This window comes from Rhinopithecus bieti, unplaced genomic scaffold (genome assembly GCF_001698545.2).
Source record: "Rhinopithecus bieti isolate Rb0 unplaced genomic scaffold, ASM169854v2 scaffold_61117, whole genome shotgun sequence".
In the NCBI taxonomy this organism is placed as follows: domain Eukaryota; kingdom Metazoa; phylum Chordata; class Mammalia; order Primates; family Cercopithecidae; genus Rhinopithecus; species Rhinopithecus bieti.
The window spans coordinates 430853-450747 of NW_016824934.1; the positions used below are offsets into that span (position 1 = coordinate 430853).

Below are 19895 nucleotides of genomic sequence, written 5' to 3' on the forward strand. Positions count from 1 at the left end.
AGTTAGAAGATGAAACAAAACTGATTACACACACCTATACCCTGCCACTAATTAAAAATATACTAGTGTTTCAAGTATACAATTTCCATGGTGGTGGTATCTTTGTTCAGAAGCAGGGTACATTACTATATAGGTGAAGCCCTCTAGCATTTAATTAGGTTACTAATTATGAGAAGAGTCACATTACCTTCAAGTCTTTCCCTGGATTGTGACCAAGACTTAGTATATGAATTTCATGGTGATCGTGTTTTAAGATAGGAAACATGTCAATAAAGAATACTGGTCACATCTTTCAAAGTGTCCAGGTGATGAGATTTTAGCTGTGGCAGAGTTTGAGACAGTAACTAGAAGAAAATACTGCTAATTCCCACTGCCAATTTTGATGATCAGATGATATTTTATGTTGGATTTTAAACATGAGTAGCATTCAAAGTCTTCGCAGGGGATATACACATGAATATAAAAAGAAGAAAATTAAGTGACATTCATTATTTCCGTTTGAGTTTGATCAATTAACAAATTCAGCCTCAATTCAGTATCATCTTACTCCCCGGCTTTCCTCCTTGCCTATCAAAATAATACTACCACTAATAAAGTCAGTGCAAAATGTATGAGTCACTCTTCAGTCATGCCAAGTGCATAACCTTCAACCCACGATTAAAAATAAAGTGCTATGTGTGAAATTCAATACTGTTTAACTTTTGGGTGCTAAAATCTAATAAATATAACATTTCAAAAGAAATTAAACAATCTGGATCACTTCTGTCCATTTTCATGATTTCATCAGGAGATTTCTATATCTTTGACTACATTTGCTAGTGTTCAGATCCTGGGTAAACTGGTGGAATTTGGCATCACTTAGTTTATAATCTGTATCACCAGTTCGTACAAGTCACAGAAAAGTTCTCCATTCCCCTATATACTTCAAAGCGTTTCATTTATTATTCAAATGATTCTTCTGACAAAACTATCAGTCAAGAAGAAAATAAAGAAATCTTATTTTTTAAAAGACACACTTTCCACACCAGACTGCTTTAACTAACCATGCTATTCTTGGCAAAGTCTTTATTTCCTAAAGAATACATTTACTTTCAACTTTTCTTACCTCTGAGAAGGTCAGGGCTTGTTTTTACTCGTTTTCACTCAAAGTGAGCTTTTATATATTTTAAGTTTACCTTAACTTCTTCCTAAGTCCCTATATTTTCTAGCCTTTTCTAAAGAAAATACTAAATTTAAATATGTGAAAGGTATTGAAGTCATAATGAATGTCTCATAACTACTTTCAAATGATGCTAGGAATGAGTGCATGAGTTTAATACACACTTACAGGGAAAAAAGAGACATCTTTAGTCAGAGTTAAGGGCATTTGGGGTTAATGATAAAAAAAGCTTCATGATTTGAAATAGGGTTATTTTCTTTATTTCCCTCTCTCCCCTCTTCTCTCCTTTCTATCCTAAAAATTCATACTGTAGCTATGTCATAGGGCTATTTTCTTTATTTTCTCTCTCCTCCCTCCCTTATTTCTTTCTATCCTAAAATTCATACTGTAGCTATGTTACCAGGTAACACGTTTGCAGGGTCTGAGAAGTTTCTTGGCTTGATGAGAAAAACACAACAGTCTAGTCCTAAAACCCCCCCACCACTCCCACCCCATTACCAGTGAGGCTGAGAGGGCTGGCTGAATCCTAAGAATCCTAAGTCAGCAGTCTTATTAGCAAAGATGGGTTGGGTTTTGGACAGAATCTAATACAGCAGCATAAGGTGAGATATAAATTTAATATGGTCAAGAAATATATGCTTGGCTACTTAATGGCTGCCAGATACCACAGATGAGGTTATCTTACCTAACACTACATTTCTATTCGTGGAACATTTCAATACCACTATTTGATAATCGAAGCCTTAGGCACTACTATTTCAGGCATCAAGAGACCCATTGCCACTTCAGTTTCATTTGTAGAAAGAGGGCGGCTATCATGATTCAGAGTCAATCATTTTTAAGACAGAAAGGGCTCTTTTCCAATCCCAAACTTCCTAGTATGTTCATATGATGGTGACAAAATGGTCTTTTCATCTTCTTCTGTTCATTAAGGTATTCGGTACTCACAGTCCCATGGTTCTTAAATGGATACATAATGCTTCATATGCAACAGCCATCCCATTCAAAATAATGCAAGCCATGCAACCCACCCATGTTGTACAGCTGGCCCTCAGAATCCTCAGAGGATTGGTTCTAGGATCCGTGAGATGCTCAAGTCCCTTATGTAAAGTATGCACAGTATTTGCATATAACCTATGTATATCCTCTGGTACACCTTAAATACTCTCTAGAATACTTATAATACCTAATACAATGTAAATGTTACGTAAGTTGTTACGTAGTATTGTTTTTACATTTGCATTATGTTTTATTGTTGTGTTTACTTTTTCTCCAAATGTTTTTGATCTATAGTTGGTTGAATCCATAAATGACTGGATGAGGTCCAACTGTATTTCCAATTGTGACTGAAGTACTGGAGCTGTCAGGAAGCAAGTAATATTTATTTTTGTTGTGGTAAAACCTACATAACCTAAAATTTACCATTTTAACCATTTTTAAGTGTACAGTTCAGTGGCATCAAGTACATTTACCAAGAAGTTTTATTTTAGATTCAACTGGACTCTGGCCTTGATGCATGGATATCTAGTCATTCATTGGTTGATACTCACGGCTTCACAGAGATACATGTCATTCTATTTCCAGGTAACCTCTTGGCTAGGTATTCGAAGTCAGATTTCATCCAACATACTATGGTTTGTATGCTTGAGGTGAGGAATGAACCATCAAAATGAAGCATTTGTCTATTTCCTTCCAGATGAAAGATAGAAACTTTGATCTTCTCTTCCTTGCCATTAAACCTTTCAGAAAATAAGGAACCTACTATTCCTTGACCTTTGGGATTTTTACAAACTTCAGACTGCAGTTCAGAACATAGACTAGAAACCGTCCAAGGAAAACATGCCCCAAATGAACAGGATATAAACAAAACTGTAACTAGGTAATTAATGGTAGGGATTTGACTCCCCTCACTGCTTCTCTGATAACAATCTGGCATTTTATCAGCAGGGTCTTTTATCTGGAAGGATTCACTGTGTTCTGCTGCTTGGAACTATTCCGGGAGGGGACAAAGACAAGCTTTCATCTTAGAAAGGAAATGGAACTACATCTAGAAGGGGTAAGAAAGAGTCAACCCCGTAAAAAGAACTCCAAGTCTTTCCCTGCCAGAAAGTAGAGGTAAATGGAAAACACGATGCCCTGTTTCACTGAAAACACGAGAGCAAATTCTAATGGGAAAGAAATCATTGCAGTCTTCCAAAGGTGGCAACTTGCTTTCTCCCTTTGTTTTGAGTTTTTTTTTTTTTTTTTTTTTTTCTTTGAGACGGAGTCTTGCTCTGTCGCCCAGGCTGGAGTGCAGTGGCCGGATCTCAGCTCACTGCAAGCTCCGCCTCCCGGGTTCACGCCATTCTCCTGTCTCAGCCTCCCGAGTAGCTGGGACTACAGGCGCCCGCCTCGTCGCCCGGCTAGTTTTTTGTATTTTTTAGTAGAGACAGGATTTCACCTTGTTAGCCAGGATGGTCTCGATCTCCTGACCTCATGATCCGCCCGTCTCGGCCTCCCAAAGTGCTGGGATTACAGGCTTCAGCCACCGCGCCCGGCCTGTTTTGAGTTCTACATCTTCTCCCCAACGTATTCTATTTAACTTCCTGTCAAAACTAAAGAAAAATAAACTAATTCATACTATGGCATAAATGACTACTAATAACTTTAAGTAATTTGTGTCCCACTGAGATGTTCATTTTAGAAGGGATCAAAACCATACACTAAAAGAACGAAAATCTCCAAGGTTTAGCTCACAATGGAGGAGGCATCTGAGAAAATTAAGTGGACAGAGGGCACTGCTTATGACCTGTCAAATCATTTAATACAGGTTTCAATTACCCTAGGGGTAAAGCTGGTCTGGGTCAGTGGCTACAGTGGAGTCAGATCTGGCCCTTCCAGTGGCATCATTAGGGAAAAAGGGACTGTTGACGGGAGTATGTATTAATTAGTAGCAGCAGAATGTGCTCCCTTTATTCCCTCTCCAAACATGGGCACTCCACTCAGATCTCATAACAATGTCATGGATTGGTTATGGAAGAACTCAGGAAAAAACAGGGATTTAAATTCTTCATCCTACTTAGAACTCAGAAATATTTATCCTAGGTTGGGCCAGGGTGGGTGGCCAATTACAAAATCTACAGCCTGGGGCTTCTGTGCCAGATCATGCATTGCCCAGTGACACTAGTTCTCTTCTGTCAGGCTGTGGAGCCCCCGAGGTTCACATTTAGGGCCCTCGTGACACTTCACAGTGGGTCAGGCAAGGAGGAGGACACAGGGAATCTGCTCTGCTGGCTAGTTTTCAACGGGGAATTCTATCAGGACATGGCATTCTAAAGCTGCTACTTTAGAGACATGTTCAACCACGCAGCAGAATGCAAATCTCTCTCTAGTCTTCTCAAGTTTTTCCTAAGTCCAGTTTTCATTCTGGCTACAAATTAAATTCTGATGTCTTAAATCATGCAGGAAAAAAAGGGTGGGGGGGATAATAAATGATTGAATTATAATAATTATATGACCCTGAAGCTTAACTAGAAAAAATAATTATATTTCTTAAGTTTATCTTCAGTAGACTTATGCAGGTTATAACTAGTATTAAGTCAATTTTACTTTTCATTTTATCCAAACCAGAAAGAAGTTGAGTAAAAGGGATTCTCCTGGGAAAAAAAATGAATAAACATTCAAGCAAGAAACAAACCAATGCTACTCACACATCACCCAAAAAGACAGATTAGTGTCTGAAAATATTTTCTGCCCACCACTTTGTAAATTCTTTTCTTGTCAGTGGTGACACATCCTTCAGTAACAATTCAACTTTTCCTGGGCTACCTAGATATATTTTTCCACAGTTTCTGCTAAAATAGATGCTTCTTTCCTGTATGATTATAATAACCAAAAGGGAGCAGGCTTATTTATACAGTAGCCTGTAGATTTCATACACATATATATTTTGTGAATGCTCTGGATACTACAGAGACTAAACAGAAAAATCTCATTAATGTGGGCACACCTAATTTTGGTTTTGTGATTATTCAGACTGAGGTCTACTACAGCCTACTGTAGGACTGAGAGTTTTCATCTAAAGTAGACAGAAATGTGGCATCTCTTGGGGGGCTGGTGGTCAGGGCACAAATGTCTCAGATCAGGTATTTTCCCTAACGCAAAAAACCCCAAGGGACACATCTCATCCTCCATGTACCGTCCACACAGGTTTTGGTTGGTAACCTTTGGATAATAATGAAAAGTGGGAAATAGCACTATGTACATAAAAGATATAAAACTGGCAAACAAAGGTGGGTGTGAACCCACTTCAGAAGCCTTTAAAGTACAGATAATCAACTAACACCTTAACCAGATACTATTGTTATTTACCCATTAAAGCAGTTTCCTAAAGTTATTATATGCAATCTGAAGTAACAAAACCTTCCTTTCATACTATTCAGTAATGTAAACACGTCACAGATTTATATTTCCTTTTTTTCCAAATCAGTTTACAATTACTACATAAGAAAACACTGGCAATTTAAAAATTTTTCTACATGAATTGATATCCTCATGACTGTTTTGTTTGTAAGAGAGTAAAAAGAGAAACCATCAAGTTACTACATGTGAAGGTACACTCTAAACTTAAATTCTTATGTAAACATTTGCTATTATTGTTTTTTTTCTAGCAACCCTAAAGATTTTCAAAATTATGTAAAGCAGAGGAAACTAAGATGACATACTAAAGACAGATAGAAAACATATTTTCTAAGAGTTTAAAAATTATGCATAAATAGCAGCCCACAAATAATCTCATTAAGATTTTATGCTTCTTAGCCTCAAGCCACATTCCCTCTTTACTAAGACACTTATAACTGTGCAATGACCCATGATTTTCTACAATAAGGAAAATTTCTTTTGTAAGAAATTCTCAGTGTTTCTCAAGAATCTCAAAACTTCAGTCGAGCCAGTTTTATTTAGCAACCTGTCACAACCACTTAAACTTTATTGCAAGTTTTTCTTCCTTTTCTCCTGATTTCAGATTAGAAAATGAGACTACTGCCAACGAAATGCCCAAGGGGGGAAATATCTCAAGAAAGCAAAGTAAGTCCAAATGTTTGTTAGGTAAAGCTGCAGGTTAATTTTGGCATGCTGAGAACTACTACAGCTGAGAACTCTACAACTAGGTTCTAGAGCCAGATTGTTTGGGTTCAAATCCACGACTTGTCACTAACTAGCAGTATGAGCTAGGTAGGACACATTTCGAAAGTTCTTACTGCCCAACATTCCCCCACTCTGTGGAATGTGATAATAAGGACAATGACCTGATAGTGTTGTCATCATGATTAAATGAGTTAATATGTGTAAAGTCCTAAAATATTGCCTGGCTCATAGTAAACATTTGCTAATTAGTATCATTTATCACTAATCAGGATGAAAAAAATAGGAGCAAAAAAGATAGAGATAAGAAGCATCATCAAAAAGGATACCTCATTATGCCAAAAACCGTATCTGTCTGATTCACCACTGTATTTCTAGTGCCTGAAACATAATTGTTTTCAATAAATATCTGTTGAGTGAACGAATAAATGAATTTGCGCTGACTCCTCAGGGAGTCACTTTTTGACTGTGGGCATATTATGTCTACTCTCTCTGGGCCTTGGCTTTTCGCCTCCAAAGAAAGGTACCAGCACCTGCTACTTGCTACCTCAAACAGATGATAATCAATGTAAGAAGCAAAGCAAATCATTTCAAACTTACTAGAGGGCTTTGGGAAGTCACGGATTTTTTTTTTTTTTTTTTGAGACGGAGTCTGGCTCTGTCGTCCAGGCTGGAGTGCAGTGGCCGGATCTCAGCTCACTGCAAGCTCCGCCTCCCAGGTTCACGCCATTCTCCTGCCTCAGCCTCCCGAGTAGCTGGGACTACAGGTGCCCGCCACCTCGCCCAGCTATTTTTTTTTTTTTTTTTTTTAGTAGAGACAGGGTTTCACCGTGTTAGCCAGGATGGTCTCGATCTCCTGACCTCGTGATCCACCCATCTCGGCCTCCCAAAGTGCTGGGATTACAGGCTTGAGCCACCGCGCCAAGTCACGGATTTTTTAAACCAATGCTCCTTTGTTACTGGGCATGCATGAACACAGTCACTGACAATGGGAGGAGCCTCTGTGACACCCTGAGTCCTGATTCTGATATGCTTCCCTTAAAGAAGTCCCCTGACTGCAGCTAGCCAGGTAGAGCAAGATATCAGACATTGTACTAGGCCCTAAAAGAAGGCTGCTCAAACGTCAGTGTGCAGAGATAACTGAAATTCTCAACTTTCGGATGTGTGTGGGACGCGCAGAAGGAGCTGTCCAATCGAAAGTTGAACTCGTGAGTCTACATGAGTTCTAGATCTAGGACTAGGTAAGTGTAAGTGAGTAGTAACCCCAGAAAGAGCATGCAAAGTGAAAAAGAAAAGGTTTGAGGGCAGGACAAACAGATGCACCAATGTTTGAGAGGCAGCAGGAGGAAGGGAGCCCTCCAAGGAGAGAAAGAAATAATGGCCAGAGAAGTCACAGAAGAAAGAACTCAAGGAGAAGGGAGTCTGCAATAGCATCAAACTTCACAGAAAAAGCAGAAATGAGAAGGAATGAAAAGTACCCAATGGCTTTTTTAACAAGAAGGTCACTCCTATTTTACCTTTGTTTGTGCAGTTTAGTGAGGTGGTGGAAGAAGCGGCCAGGCTGCAGTGGGTTAAAGGAGGGGAAAAGTGGAGACTAAACCCAGACCCCCTTTTCCAAGAGCCTGGTTATAAAACAAAGGAGAGGGCTGTGTGTGGGCAGAGTGGGTACCTCTATGGAGAGAGCTCACACCTGATGGCTTCCACATCTTCTCTTGCAAATGAGAGGAGATGAGAGTAGGGGTGTTGGATTGGGCAAGGGCACAAAGTATGCCCTCAGTAAATACACTTAATGGAAGTTTAGATAAAGTGGTGATGAAGAGTGATCACAATACAAAGTGACAGAGAAGAATAAATGGTGAAGAAGAGAATGTCTGTAACTGGTTAGAAGGGAGGCAAGACGAGCTGTCAGAAGTCACAATGTTCAAAGTGAGTGAGGAAGGAAAAAGTAAAAGGACGTGAGGGTGAAGGCATCCTGAGCAGCTGATGTAACGCATGTAGCTTGTTTTTACTAGAAGACTAGAAAGAAACAGAAGGGTGAGGACCAAGGCCCAGAGGGAAAGGGAAAACCTATTCCAGCCAGAGAAAGCTAACCGAAACATGCTATATCATTATTTTTCCTTGTCCTCATTTGAAGCCTTCTATAATTTATCTTTACCTTCTTATTCTATTTCCCAATTCATATTTTCTTGTGGAAGAAAAAAAATACATTTTTGATCTAAAATGCTCCCTACTGTGTAGGATGACTGCCTATATCAGTCAGCATTTGGGGCTTGGTAATGTGAAATCCTTTAATTCAGCATGAAAATGCCTGTGGAACATCTTTGCTACAATTTTGAGAAACAATTTAAGAACAAGGAAATAAAAGTTCTGTATGGAAAACAGTTAAGATATTTTAAAATGTTAAGTGTTACTAAATGTAAATTTTTTTTCCCACTACAATTCATTACTTCCACAAGACTTAAATGCAACACTCAGGACAAATACTGTTTTTTATTAAAGTTACCAAAGATGCACCATCAATGGTTTCTCCTGTTAAACAGCAAACCATTTATTTTGTGAATTTCCTGGGTCGCCCTTGGTTCAAGTGGAAGCAGAGCTCTTTACGATGCCTTCCAAGTTATGAATCATAAAACTCTCCATCACAATCTTCCCCTTGTTGGATTCCCCCTGACTTTTCACTCCTCTCACATGACTTGTTAATCACCAAGGGTGATTTCTAAAAGTCCCTGAGATGGCAGACTCAACTCCCACATTTCTTCCTGCCTTGCTATTTGGGAAAGCCTCCTGGACTTCTCCAACCCACTGATGCTCTTCCCCTTCTTTGCAGGCCTCAGTCCTTAGTGTACATGTCATATAATTAAGTGGTTAATATATACGACATCAGGTTCACAAGCATGTATTTTACCTTATTAGCTAGAAGGTAAGTTCTTTAAGGATAAAGACCTTTTTCTTTACTTTGCATCTTACCCAAGACTTAACACTAGCTAGGTATACAATGAATGTTTAACAAATACTTGGTTAATCAATTAACTGATGAGCTTCTAACTTCTAGTATGAATGGCAGCAATAGGCCAGATTATCATCGTCAGAAATTTCATCTAAGAATGGGACTGTGTGCTGATCAAATCACTTGTTCTAACATGACCCGAACTGGCCTATTGGCGTAACACATAACACTGAAGAAAAGCTGGTCCCTACAAGTTCTGTTTTTCTAGTTTGCTTTGTCAATGCATTCCATAGGAGGTGAACTCCTCATTCCTTCTGCTCAAAAACATATTTAGAAAATGGTCTTAAAGAGATCTGGCACCAGAAATGAAGTTGGCCAGGTCCCTATCTAGGAACTAACAGATAAAAACTGGTGACAGATGATAAGGTATCTTTTTATGCCAGAACTATCTGCAAAAAAAAGACACATAATACAAAACATAATTTCATGCTACATGCTAAACCTCAGCTACCCTGGGTAGAATTCAGAAATTCAGAAGACCCTGAGTACAGCCCTCCAAATAAAGTGCTAGGCACAGTAAAAAGGAGGCAGAGTATGTAGCTGCCCGAACAATGTGATTTCCCCAGCATTAAGGAACAACTTCCCAATCTCTGCTTCTAGATCCTCCCTATATAAGGCCTAAAATGCCACCATTAGAGTTTTACTGCTTTATTTCAAAATGTATGTATCTGTAATATACAAATACCCTGTGATAACACTGGAGGCATTTACATGTTTTACAATTTTGGCCTATAAACAAAGAAGAAAACTGAGCAGCACTGAACACCTGTGCCTCAACAATCTGGTCCCAAGCCTGACCTGGTATCAGACGTCACACTAGTGAAACCAAGGGGCCAGGGTTTCCACAGATTGATGGGGTAGCAAATCCCTTTTTTCACCCAACAACTGTTAGCAGATTAGGATGGCTGGGCAGTGGGGGAAGGGTGGGAGCATACTCCTTTCCTATAATTCCCCTCTCTGAACCTCATGGAATTTAGCAGTAACCACAGACCAGGCGGAGTGCTGGCCAGGGGAGGAAGTTCTATGTTAACAGTACTGGCAAAGCCCTATTTCTCAGGTGTTTCCACTTGTAATAAGCAAGGCTTGGAGACTCCTGTACTCTCTCTCCAGGCAACTCTGTTCAAGATACTTTGGGAAATTGGGACAATAAAAAGTTATCTGTTATAACCACTCTTTAGGAAAGCATCTCTGCTTATTTTCTGACATGTTTAGGGAATCCTTATTAGTGCACAGCGAATAAAGTGCAAAGAACTCCCAAGTGATGTATTTAATAATTCAGTAAAAAGCAATTAATATCAACACAACTCTCTGGTCACTAATAAAATATGCCTTTACCCCTCTTCTGAAAATCCTTCTGTAGGCTCCTGGCACAACATTCCCAACCCTCCTTTCCCAAAAATTACTGACATGGTACTGGGTTCATTTGCCTCCAAGGCTGTCATTCATCTGGGTGCAGGGATGTGTCCTCCCTCACAGGACACAATGCTCTTTTTCTATTGCCTCAACTACATCTGACTTCAGGGTCTTTCCTTTGGGCTTACTGACAGAGACAAAGCATGGCTTGAAAAAGTTTATCTCTCTATCACCATTATACTGTCTATCAACCCCTTCCTCTCGCTAGCATTTTTCTTAATAAGCAAACCAGGAAGCTTTTATTTTCTATCTTGTAAGCAGAATTATCCCCATTATATAGCTCTACGGCCTGAAACACACAGAGGCTGCTCTCCTACATGGCTCCTCCATTCATGCTACGTTAACCTGGGAGGCTTTCCCCAACATGTTTTGGCTTGTCTGTAATTCCATAACCTTGAACAGAAAAATGGCACCTCCCCTCTACTTCTATTCTTATCAATCCAGGGTCCTCTCATTTGGTTCTAAAGCCTGCAACAGGGTAGCTGCAAGGTGGGCCTCTACAGTGGCTCACTGGAAGGCAGTCAGAGGAGGCAAGTTCACAGTGCAGGAAGGCGGCCAGAGGTTCCTGAGGCCAGAGAGAATCCAGGTAACATCCAGTTCAATACCTTAATGTGATAGAAAAGGAAATGGAGGGTCAGAGAGGTGAAGTCACAATAAAAGCAAACGTCAGAGCTCATATTCGAACCCAAGACTCCTCAAAGTCCAGGTAAAACACAGAACCCAGCCGAGCCTCTTTTCCATAAAAATAGTAACTGGTAGGATACAAAATGTGGCTCCAATATTGTAGGACAAGAGGTCCCCTGAGTACTTCATAGATACACAGACTTATCCAACACAAAAAGTCTCACTTTCAAATTAATTTCATTTTTCTGTTACTCAATTTAACTCTGTGCCCAAACTGGGGCGAGGCAGAGGAAGGTAACAAAAAATAAACAAATGAAAGAACCCCACAGCTGCTTCTGCATGGAAGGAAAGTAAGATTTATTTTGCAGGAATAAGCATTGAGTATTACAGAATGGCATAGTAATGGTGAACGGCAAGATAAGGAGATTAAGTAACAAACGTTACAGACATTCAAAGGGAGAGGTGATTAGGAGTTGAGGTGGAGAGAAAGTGATGAGGGCATTACTTCTCAGCAATATTTTAATCACTGTTTGCCTCATTTATCTCTCTATGAAGCAAACTTGTTCTCTATTCATCACAAGGATTCTGGGAAAACAGAGCAGATAGAAACGTAATGTGAAGCCTTGAAGAACAGTTTCCAGTATTATAATCACAAATGAAAGTAGAAGCCAACTACTGTCTACTGCAAAAATCTCAACTCTATGCCATGGAAAATAAGGTCTTTCAACTTCATAATTTCAGTAAGAAGCAAAGTGATAATCCCTCAATTTTTGTAACTTTCAAGGAAAAGGAAAGGAGTCAATGTCATTTCCCAATGCCATAGGCTTAAAAGGATCAACAAACTCTTAAGTTTTTGCACCCTCAACTCCCTCTTTTTTAAGGCTGGTAAAATCAAAAGATTCCATTAAATATTTTAAAATACATAAAACGTATTTTCCAATGCTGTGATTGGCTGGCTAGAGTTCATATTTCAACCAAAACATTTCCATTGAATAGGTTCTCTGGATGATTTCTACTGCCACATGTTTAGGTTTAAGATTGTAATTGGCTGGCTCGCCCATCAGAGAAATGCAAATCAAAACCGACAATGAGATACCATTCTCACACCAGTTAGAATGGGCATCATTAAAAAAGGTCAGGAAACACAGGTGTTGGGAGAGATGTGGAGGAAATAGGAACACTTATTAACAACTGTTGGTTGGATTGTAAAAATAGTTTCAACCATTATGGAACATATTGGCAATTCCTCAAGGATCTAGAACTAGATATCCATATACCCAGCCATCCCACACTGGGTTATACCCCAAAGGATTATAAATCATGCTCTTATAAGAACATGCACACGTATGGTTTATCGCGGCCACATTCCACATAGCAAAGACTTTGGAATTCAACCAATGGTCCACTGTGGGACAGACTGGGGATTAAGAAAAATGTGGCACATATACACCATGGAATTTATTATGCGCCATTAAAAAAGGGATGGAGTTTGTGTCCTTTGTAGACATGGATGCAGCTGGGAAACATCCATCTTAGCCAAATTATCCCACAAGACAGAATCCAAACCACGATGTCTTCACTCATAGGTGGGAACTGGAACAATGGATCACTGGAACTCGGGGAAGGGAACATCCACACACGGGGCCTATTCATGGGAGGTGGGGGAGGATGGGCATTGGGAGTTATACCTGATATCAAAATGATGTAATTGGATGGTGCTGACGAGTTGATGGGTGGCACACCCAAATGCACAAGTCATATGTAACCAAACCTACATGTTATGCACAAGTACCCTAGAACTTAAAGTATAATAATAAAAAAAAAAAAAGATTGTATTGCTGGCCAGGTGTGGTGGCTCACACCTGTAATCCCAGCACTTTGGGAGGCCGAGGCAGGTGGATCACCCGAGGTCGGGAGTTCGAGACCAGTCTGACCAATATGGTGAAACCCCATCTCTATTTTAAAAAATATAAAAATTAGCCGAGTGTGGTGGTGGGTGCCTGTAGTCCCAGCTACTCAAGAGGCTGAGACAGGAGAATTGCTAGAACCCGGGAGGCAGAGGTTGCAGTGAGCTGAGATCATGCCACTGCATTCCAGCCTGGGCGACAGAGCAAGGCTCTGTATAAAAAAAAAAAAAAAAAAAAATTGTATTGCTATTTGTATTTCAATATTGGTGGCTCACGCCTGCAAGTCTAGCACTTTGAAAGGCTGAGGTGGGCAGACTGCTTAAGGCTGGGAGTTCCAGGCTAGCCTGACCAATATGATGAAACCCCATCTCTAGTAAAAATACAAAACTTATTTAGGTTGGCACAAAAGGAATTGTTGTTTCTGCCATTAACTGGGCATGGTGGCATGCACCTGTGGTGGCATGTACCTGTGGTCCCAGCTACTCAGGAGGCTGACGCACGAGAATCACTTGAACCCAGGAGGCGGAGATTGCAGTGAGCCAAGATCGTGCCACCGCACTCCAGCCTGGGCAACAGAGTGAGACTCCATCTCAAAAAAAAAAAAAAAAAAAAAAGGTCAGAGAAAAGAAAAGCAAGCCAGGCACAGTAGTGTGCACCTGTAGTCCCAGCTACTCGGGAGGCTGAAGCAGGAGGATCACTTGAGCTCAGGAATTCAAGGTCCATCTGAGCAACATAGTGGGATCCTAGCTCTCCAAAAAAGCAAGAAAGAAAAGGAGAAGGGAAAAGGAAAGGAGATTTCACTGAAAACTTGTCTAAAGAGAACAACGACTAAATGGATTGGGGTAAAAAAAATGTACTAAAGTCATCTGCAGTGAAAATAACAACCAAAAAAAGGTGGGCAGGGACGGGGAAAGGGGGCTGCAAGTAGGAGAGATCCTTTAAAAGTGCCTCAAAGGGGCAGTGAAGGGATTTCTCCTGCAGGTATTAATCAGATCTCAGTTATCTGTAATAGAAGGCACTTTCCGTCTTAACTGAAACTCTCATACATACAAGTAACCACATTGGTGTAGAGAGGGTAAAGAGCCTAGTCCAAGTGTCACAGTTAGTGACTAGAAAGTATTTTCAGAGGCCAAAAAGTCCCCGGGCATGCATCTCTGAGTTCCCTTTCACAAGCAAGTTTCAAGTTCTAATCGAAGAGCTCTAGGTAACCACATATGCCTCAAACCTAGGATGATAAGAGTCCTGAACAAAGGCTCAGGACTCAGAGACCTGATTCGTCTAAGTTCTCCTGGGTCTTTATTTAGGACTCAATGGTCCTAGGTTTGAGGCATATGTGGTTACTTAGAGCTGTTCAACTGGAACTTGAAACTTGCTTGTGAAAGGGAACTCAGAAATGCATGCCCAGGGACTTTTTGGCCTCTGAAAAGACTTTCTAGACTCTAGAAAGCCCAGAGAAGCAGGCCCTGGTGAGCTGCATTCAGAGAGCCAGTCAAGGTTGTTTGTAAAGCACAAATCACTCTGCTTTGTGGTATCTGAACTGAAGAATGAATTAATGGTCTTAAATTGAAGGCATCACATTCACATGGTAAAGGGCTGTATATCTGGATGCAGCACAACATCAGAACATAAAATACACTGGATTTTTAAAAAGTTGTATACAAGATGTTGGGATTGACATTATAAATTCTGTCCCAAGAGGATGCAACAATCATAATGCCATACATGTATAACTTTGGAAAATCCAAATCAGTAACTTCTAAGACTTAAATCAACGAAGAAAATCAACAGAGAAATAAGCTTAGACATACTCTTAAACATGCGATAAAGGAGTAAAACTACATATAATACCTACAAATACCTTACAGAAAGGAAGGAAATAGCAGGTAAGTAGACAAGGATCAAAGGGAAACAAAAAGCTGTCATTGGCGCTTTTAATCTTCTTCTCATTGTGCAATTCACTTTTAGCAGTCAGAGCAACCTTTGCACTACTCCCACAAACTGAAACTTTTTTCTTTAGCCAAACTCATAGTATCCATGAGTCCGATGAGAACTCTTCCAAGTACATAAATTACCCTTAACAATGGTACAAAATACAAAAATAAAACACTGTTGATCCACTGTACACATACCCATCCATCTTTTTAGCTATTACCCCAAGTCAAAACAGCCCACTCTTCATCACAATCAGAACCACAAGCACTGCCAGGAATGATAGCTTTTATGATCAACCTTTCACTATCTTCATGAATAATTTTCTCAGAGGTCATCTAAATCAAATGCATACAGTTTTATCACATTCGCTCTTTTTAAGAAAATCTGTTTATAGTTCACCTCACCAGTGAACATTTTGGGGTAGCAGGAGTTATCCCTGTGGTAGGTTGATGAAACCCCAAACTAACTAAATCTAGGGCCTTCCACTTCACCACAGAAGGTGGCCAAGGAAGAAGAGCCAGGCTTCCTCTGTATCTGGCCACAAACCAATCCTAAAGCCACAGGCGATTGCCACCATGTGCCACACGTGGTTAACCAATCCAGTCAGCCACTTTTCCTACAGGAAAAGCAAAATAAGGAACAGATCCCACCACTGGTAGAGACATTACATTTATATCCAGAAGACAGCCTGTACTCAGATGCACCAACTGTGGATATAGGCTCCTCATCTCTCCCAGTTGCATACATTTCAGACCCTATAGGTCATTCAGTGTAGCTAAGTTACTGGCTACTCAAAAGGCAACCAAAATACCAGGTTATTTTGGTGTAACAGAAAGAGTACATCTAAAACCCTTGACAAGCCCTGCACTCTTGGGTTCAAATTCTAGCTCTGTAACTGCCTTGCTCTGTGAACCTCAATTTCCTCAACGGGCAAATGAAGGTGATAACACCTCAGAGTCACTGTAAGCAAAATGCCCAATTCACTACTTGGCAGAAAGATGGGGCTCAACAAAGGTTGGTCTACTTCCTACTGACTTCTCTACTCAGAACACTTTGTTTTCTGCATTCCTGGATCAAAATCTACTTCTTTTTTTTTTTTTGAGACGGAGTCTTGCTCTGCCGCCCAGGCTGGAGTACAGTGGCCGGATCTCAGCTCACTGCGAGCTCCGCCTCCCGGGTTCACGCCATTCTCCTGCCTCAGCCTCCCGAGTAGCTGGGACTACAGGCGCCCGCCAGGTCGCCCGGCTAGTTTTTTGTATTTTAGTAGAGACGGGGTTTCACCGTGTTAGCCAGGATGGTCTTGATCTCCTGACCTCGTGATCCGCCCGTCTCGGCCTCCCAAAGTGCTGGGATTACAGGCTTGAGCCACCGCGCCCGGCCCAAAATCTACTTCTTAACAAACCCCTTAAATTGCCTAACCAATTTTAATAAGCTACTACTGTCTAGCTTGTTGAAATTGTATGTGTGCGTGTGTGTGTGATGGTATTAAATTTAATATCCCAAGTTTAATTTTGGTATTCAAAATGTGATCTACAGCCCAGCAGCACTGGCGTTACCTGGAAGACCATTTGAAAGTCAGACTCTCAGGCCTCACCACAGATTTACTGAAATCAGAATTTATATGATCGCCAAGTGATATGTTTACATCTTAAAGTTTTAGAAACACGGTTCTATAACACACATGGACACTCAATAAGTCAGAGCCTAGACTCTGTACTTAAGGAATCAATGGTGGTACTTCTGTTACGGGGCATTTTGGTTACAGTGACTCTGAGAAGAGGTGTTATCACCTCATTTGCCCATTGTGGAAATTGAGGTTCAGAGAGCAAGGCAGTTACAGAGCTAGAATTTGAACCCAAGTGTGCAGGGTTTGTCAGGAGTGACAGATGTGCTCTTTCGGTTACACAAAAACAGCTTTGTATTTTGGTTGGTGGCACTTCTGCTGCTGGTGATGTTCTATGAATCTACTTCATAGAGCACCTTACTTACTGGAAGAAAGCAACTACAAACCACAGCATTTTCATTTGGAAGAACAGACTGATTGCAAACTTCTTACTTTGTATTTTTAGAGGTTAACAAATGATGCCCTAAGTACACTGGCTTCAAAGCAATATTTAAATCTTCTATATTAATGCAATCTTTGTTTTATATAACAGATACTTTGAACATAATGAGTAGTATCAGCATTATGGTTATATGTAAACTAAGCAACATTTTGGAAAGGTACTTTCAATGTAGTAATTTATTATTTTTAGGATGCAATAAACGACAGATTGAGTAGTAAAAAGCTTCCACAAATTCAACATTCTTAAGACAGAGGACAGGTTCTAAAGCAAATCTCTGTTTCTAATGTAAACTGCAATGCTGTGCACATGCCTTTCCTCCTTGCATCAACTTTCTGAAAACATTTCTTAGTTCTTTCCAGTTATTCATGAAAGAACAATTTTTAAGGCCCCTGAAAGTAAAATTTACCACCCAAATTCCCAAAATGAATCACCAAATGCTAGATGAAGGAGATTGGTAACTTTGTATATCAGGAAACAAAAACCAGTCTGCGTGAGTCACCTCTGTGATCAAAGATAACACAGCCACAGCCGGGGCTTGGGGCAAACAAATAGCTCCAGCAAGCACATGCCAGAATCTCATGTTTAATGGTTTCTCACATTAAAATGCATAAGTCAGCTCTGTGAAACAAGGAAGTGGAACCCAGGACACCACATACATAAGAAACACTCTCTTAAGTTTGGTTTCTTACCCTTCTGCTCCAAAGCCATTTCAATTTTTGGTAGAAACACAAAAATGAAGGTACTGTTTTGTCAAGAGGTAAGCAGAAAGGTAAGAGCTAATTAATATGACAGGTTTCTGATAGCTTTCATGAGAAAATTTTAATACTTCTTGGAGGCCTACATATTTAGGCCTTTGATCCAAAATGAACAAAGTAATCAGAAGATGGCAAATGCCTGAAAAGATGTAATACAAGAAGTGGTAAAAGGCTCTAAAAGAAGAGAATCCTGTTATTATTCCATGAATACTCTATATTCATGGCTTTTTTCAGGTACTACAAGCTTGAAAGAGATGAGTGGGAATTCACGCCACATGGCATTACCATTTACATGCCACCCATTGCACCGCCTCGCAGACTCCTCCAGAGTGAAGAGTCAGATGTCCTGATGTCCTCTTGAACCCATGGACAGAAGATATATACCAGAACCAAGCCTGCCCCGTGCTGGCCAGGCTCAACACAGGAATAACGCAAACACGGGGTTATGTTTTTCAAAAGGAGTATCTTCTATCAACACCATCCACCCACCTGCCTTGGAGCAGACAGGGCTCAAGGAAAACATTACTTACACAGGTACTAATGAGATCCTGTACCCATGATATAAGCACCTTCCTCTGAAATACTGGGGGCAATGGCAAGAAAACCCAAGCCTCTGCTTTCACAAGATCCCTCCCAAAGTATTGTGTGTGTGTGTGTGTGTGTGTGTGTGTGTATAAAATAGTTTTCTATATATATATGTATATATAAAAAATACTTAAATACAAAAGTTTTATATATAATATATACAATAGGTTTATATATATATATAAATATAATATGGCCAGGCGTGGTGGCTCATGCCTGTAATCCACCAACTTTGGACGGCCGAGGTGGGTGGATGCACAAGGTCAGGAGATTGACAACCCATCCTGGCTAACATTGGTGAAACCGCCCGTCTCTACTAAAAATACAAAAAATTAGCCAGGAATAGGTGGCAGGGCGGGCCTGTACCCCAGCTACTTGGGAGGCTGAGGAAGGAAAATGGCGTGAACCCGGGAGGCGGAGCTTGCAGTGAGCTGAGATGGCACCACTGCACTCCAGCCTGGGTGACACGACCGGGACTCCACTCAAAAAAAAAAAAATATATATATATAAAATATATATGACAGTTATATATACATACATATATATATATGATAGCTTCTAAAATAAGAACAAGATAAAATATTCCCATAAAACTTCTACGCCCACCTTGACCATTTCCACACAGCATGACACTACCTCATAATGAAGGGAACAAAAGGTCCCATGCTGAGAGCAGAAGAAGTACCATCCATCGGAGAAGGGTAGAGTCTCTCCAACACCAAAAGTAAGAGAAACATGCTTGGATGACGATTTGGTTCTCCCATATCACTGAAAAAACAATTATTACACATAAAAGATTTCACATTTAGGTAGTGAAGCACTCCTCCTTCAAACATTTCTCTCATAAAATAATTATGTATATGGCCAGGTACGGTGGCTTCTGCCTGTAATCCCAGCACTTTGGGAGGCCAAGGCGGGTGGATCACCTGAGGTCAGAAGTTCAAGACCAGCCTGGCCAATATGGTAAAACCTCATCTCTACTAATACAAAAAATTAGCTGGGTGTGGTGGTGCACACCTGTAATTCCAGCTACTCAGGAGGCTGAGGTGGGAGAATCACTTGAACCCAGGAGGCGGAGGCTGCAGTGAGCCAAGATTGTGCCACTGCACTCCAGCCTGGGTGACAGAGTCAGACTACATCTCAAAAAAAAAAATTATGTATATAAAGTGAGACTCCACAATCAAGGGGATAGTTTTCCATTTTTCTTTTCTTTTTTTTCTTCCACGTTCACTTCTTATCTCCCAAATGTACATCATGAGAAAAAACTGCTAGCAAATCAGGGAATTGGGCTTTTGTACAGGATCCTCTTCTCAAAGCTAATCATTT

General features: G+C 40.4%; 1 protein-coding gene across 1 annotated transcript in view; it reads right to left on the reverse strand.

Moving 5' to 3' along the window:
• Nucleotides 1-19895, reverse strand: part of THADA (THADA armadillo repeat containing) — a 349278-nt gene that overhangs the window by 169887 nt on the left and 159496 nt on the right. Inside the window, exon 29 of the mRNA XM_017862713.1 lies at nt 19206-19337. Within this exon, the coding sequence (XP_017718202.1) occupies nt 19206-19337 (132 nt within the window). The remainder of the gene's footprint in view (nt 1-19205; nt 19338-19895) is intronic.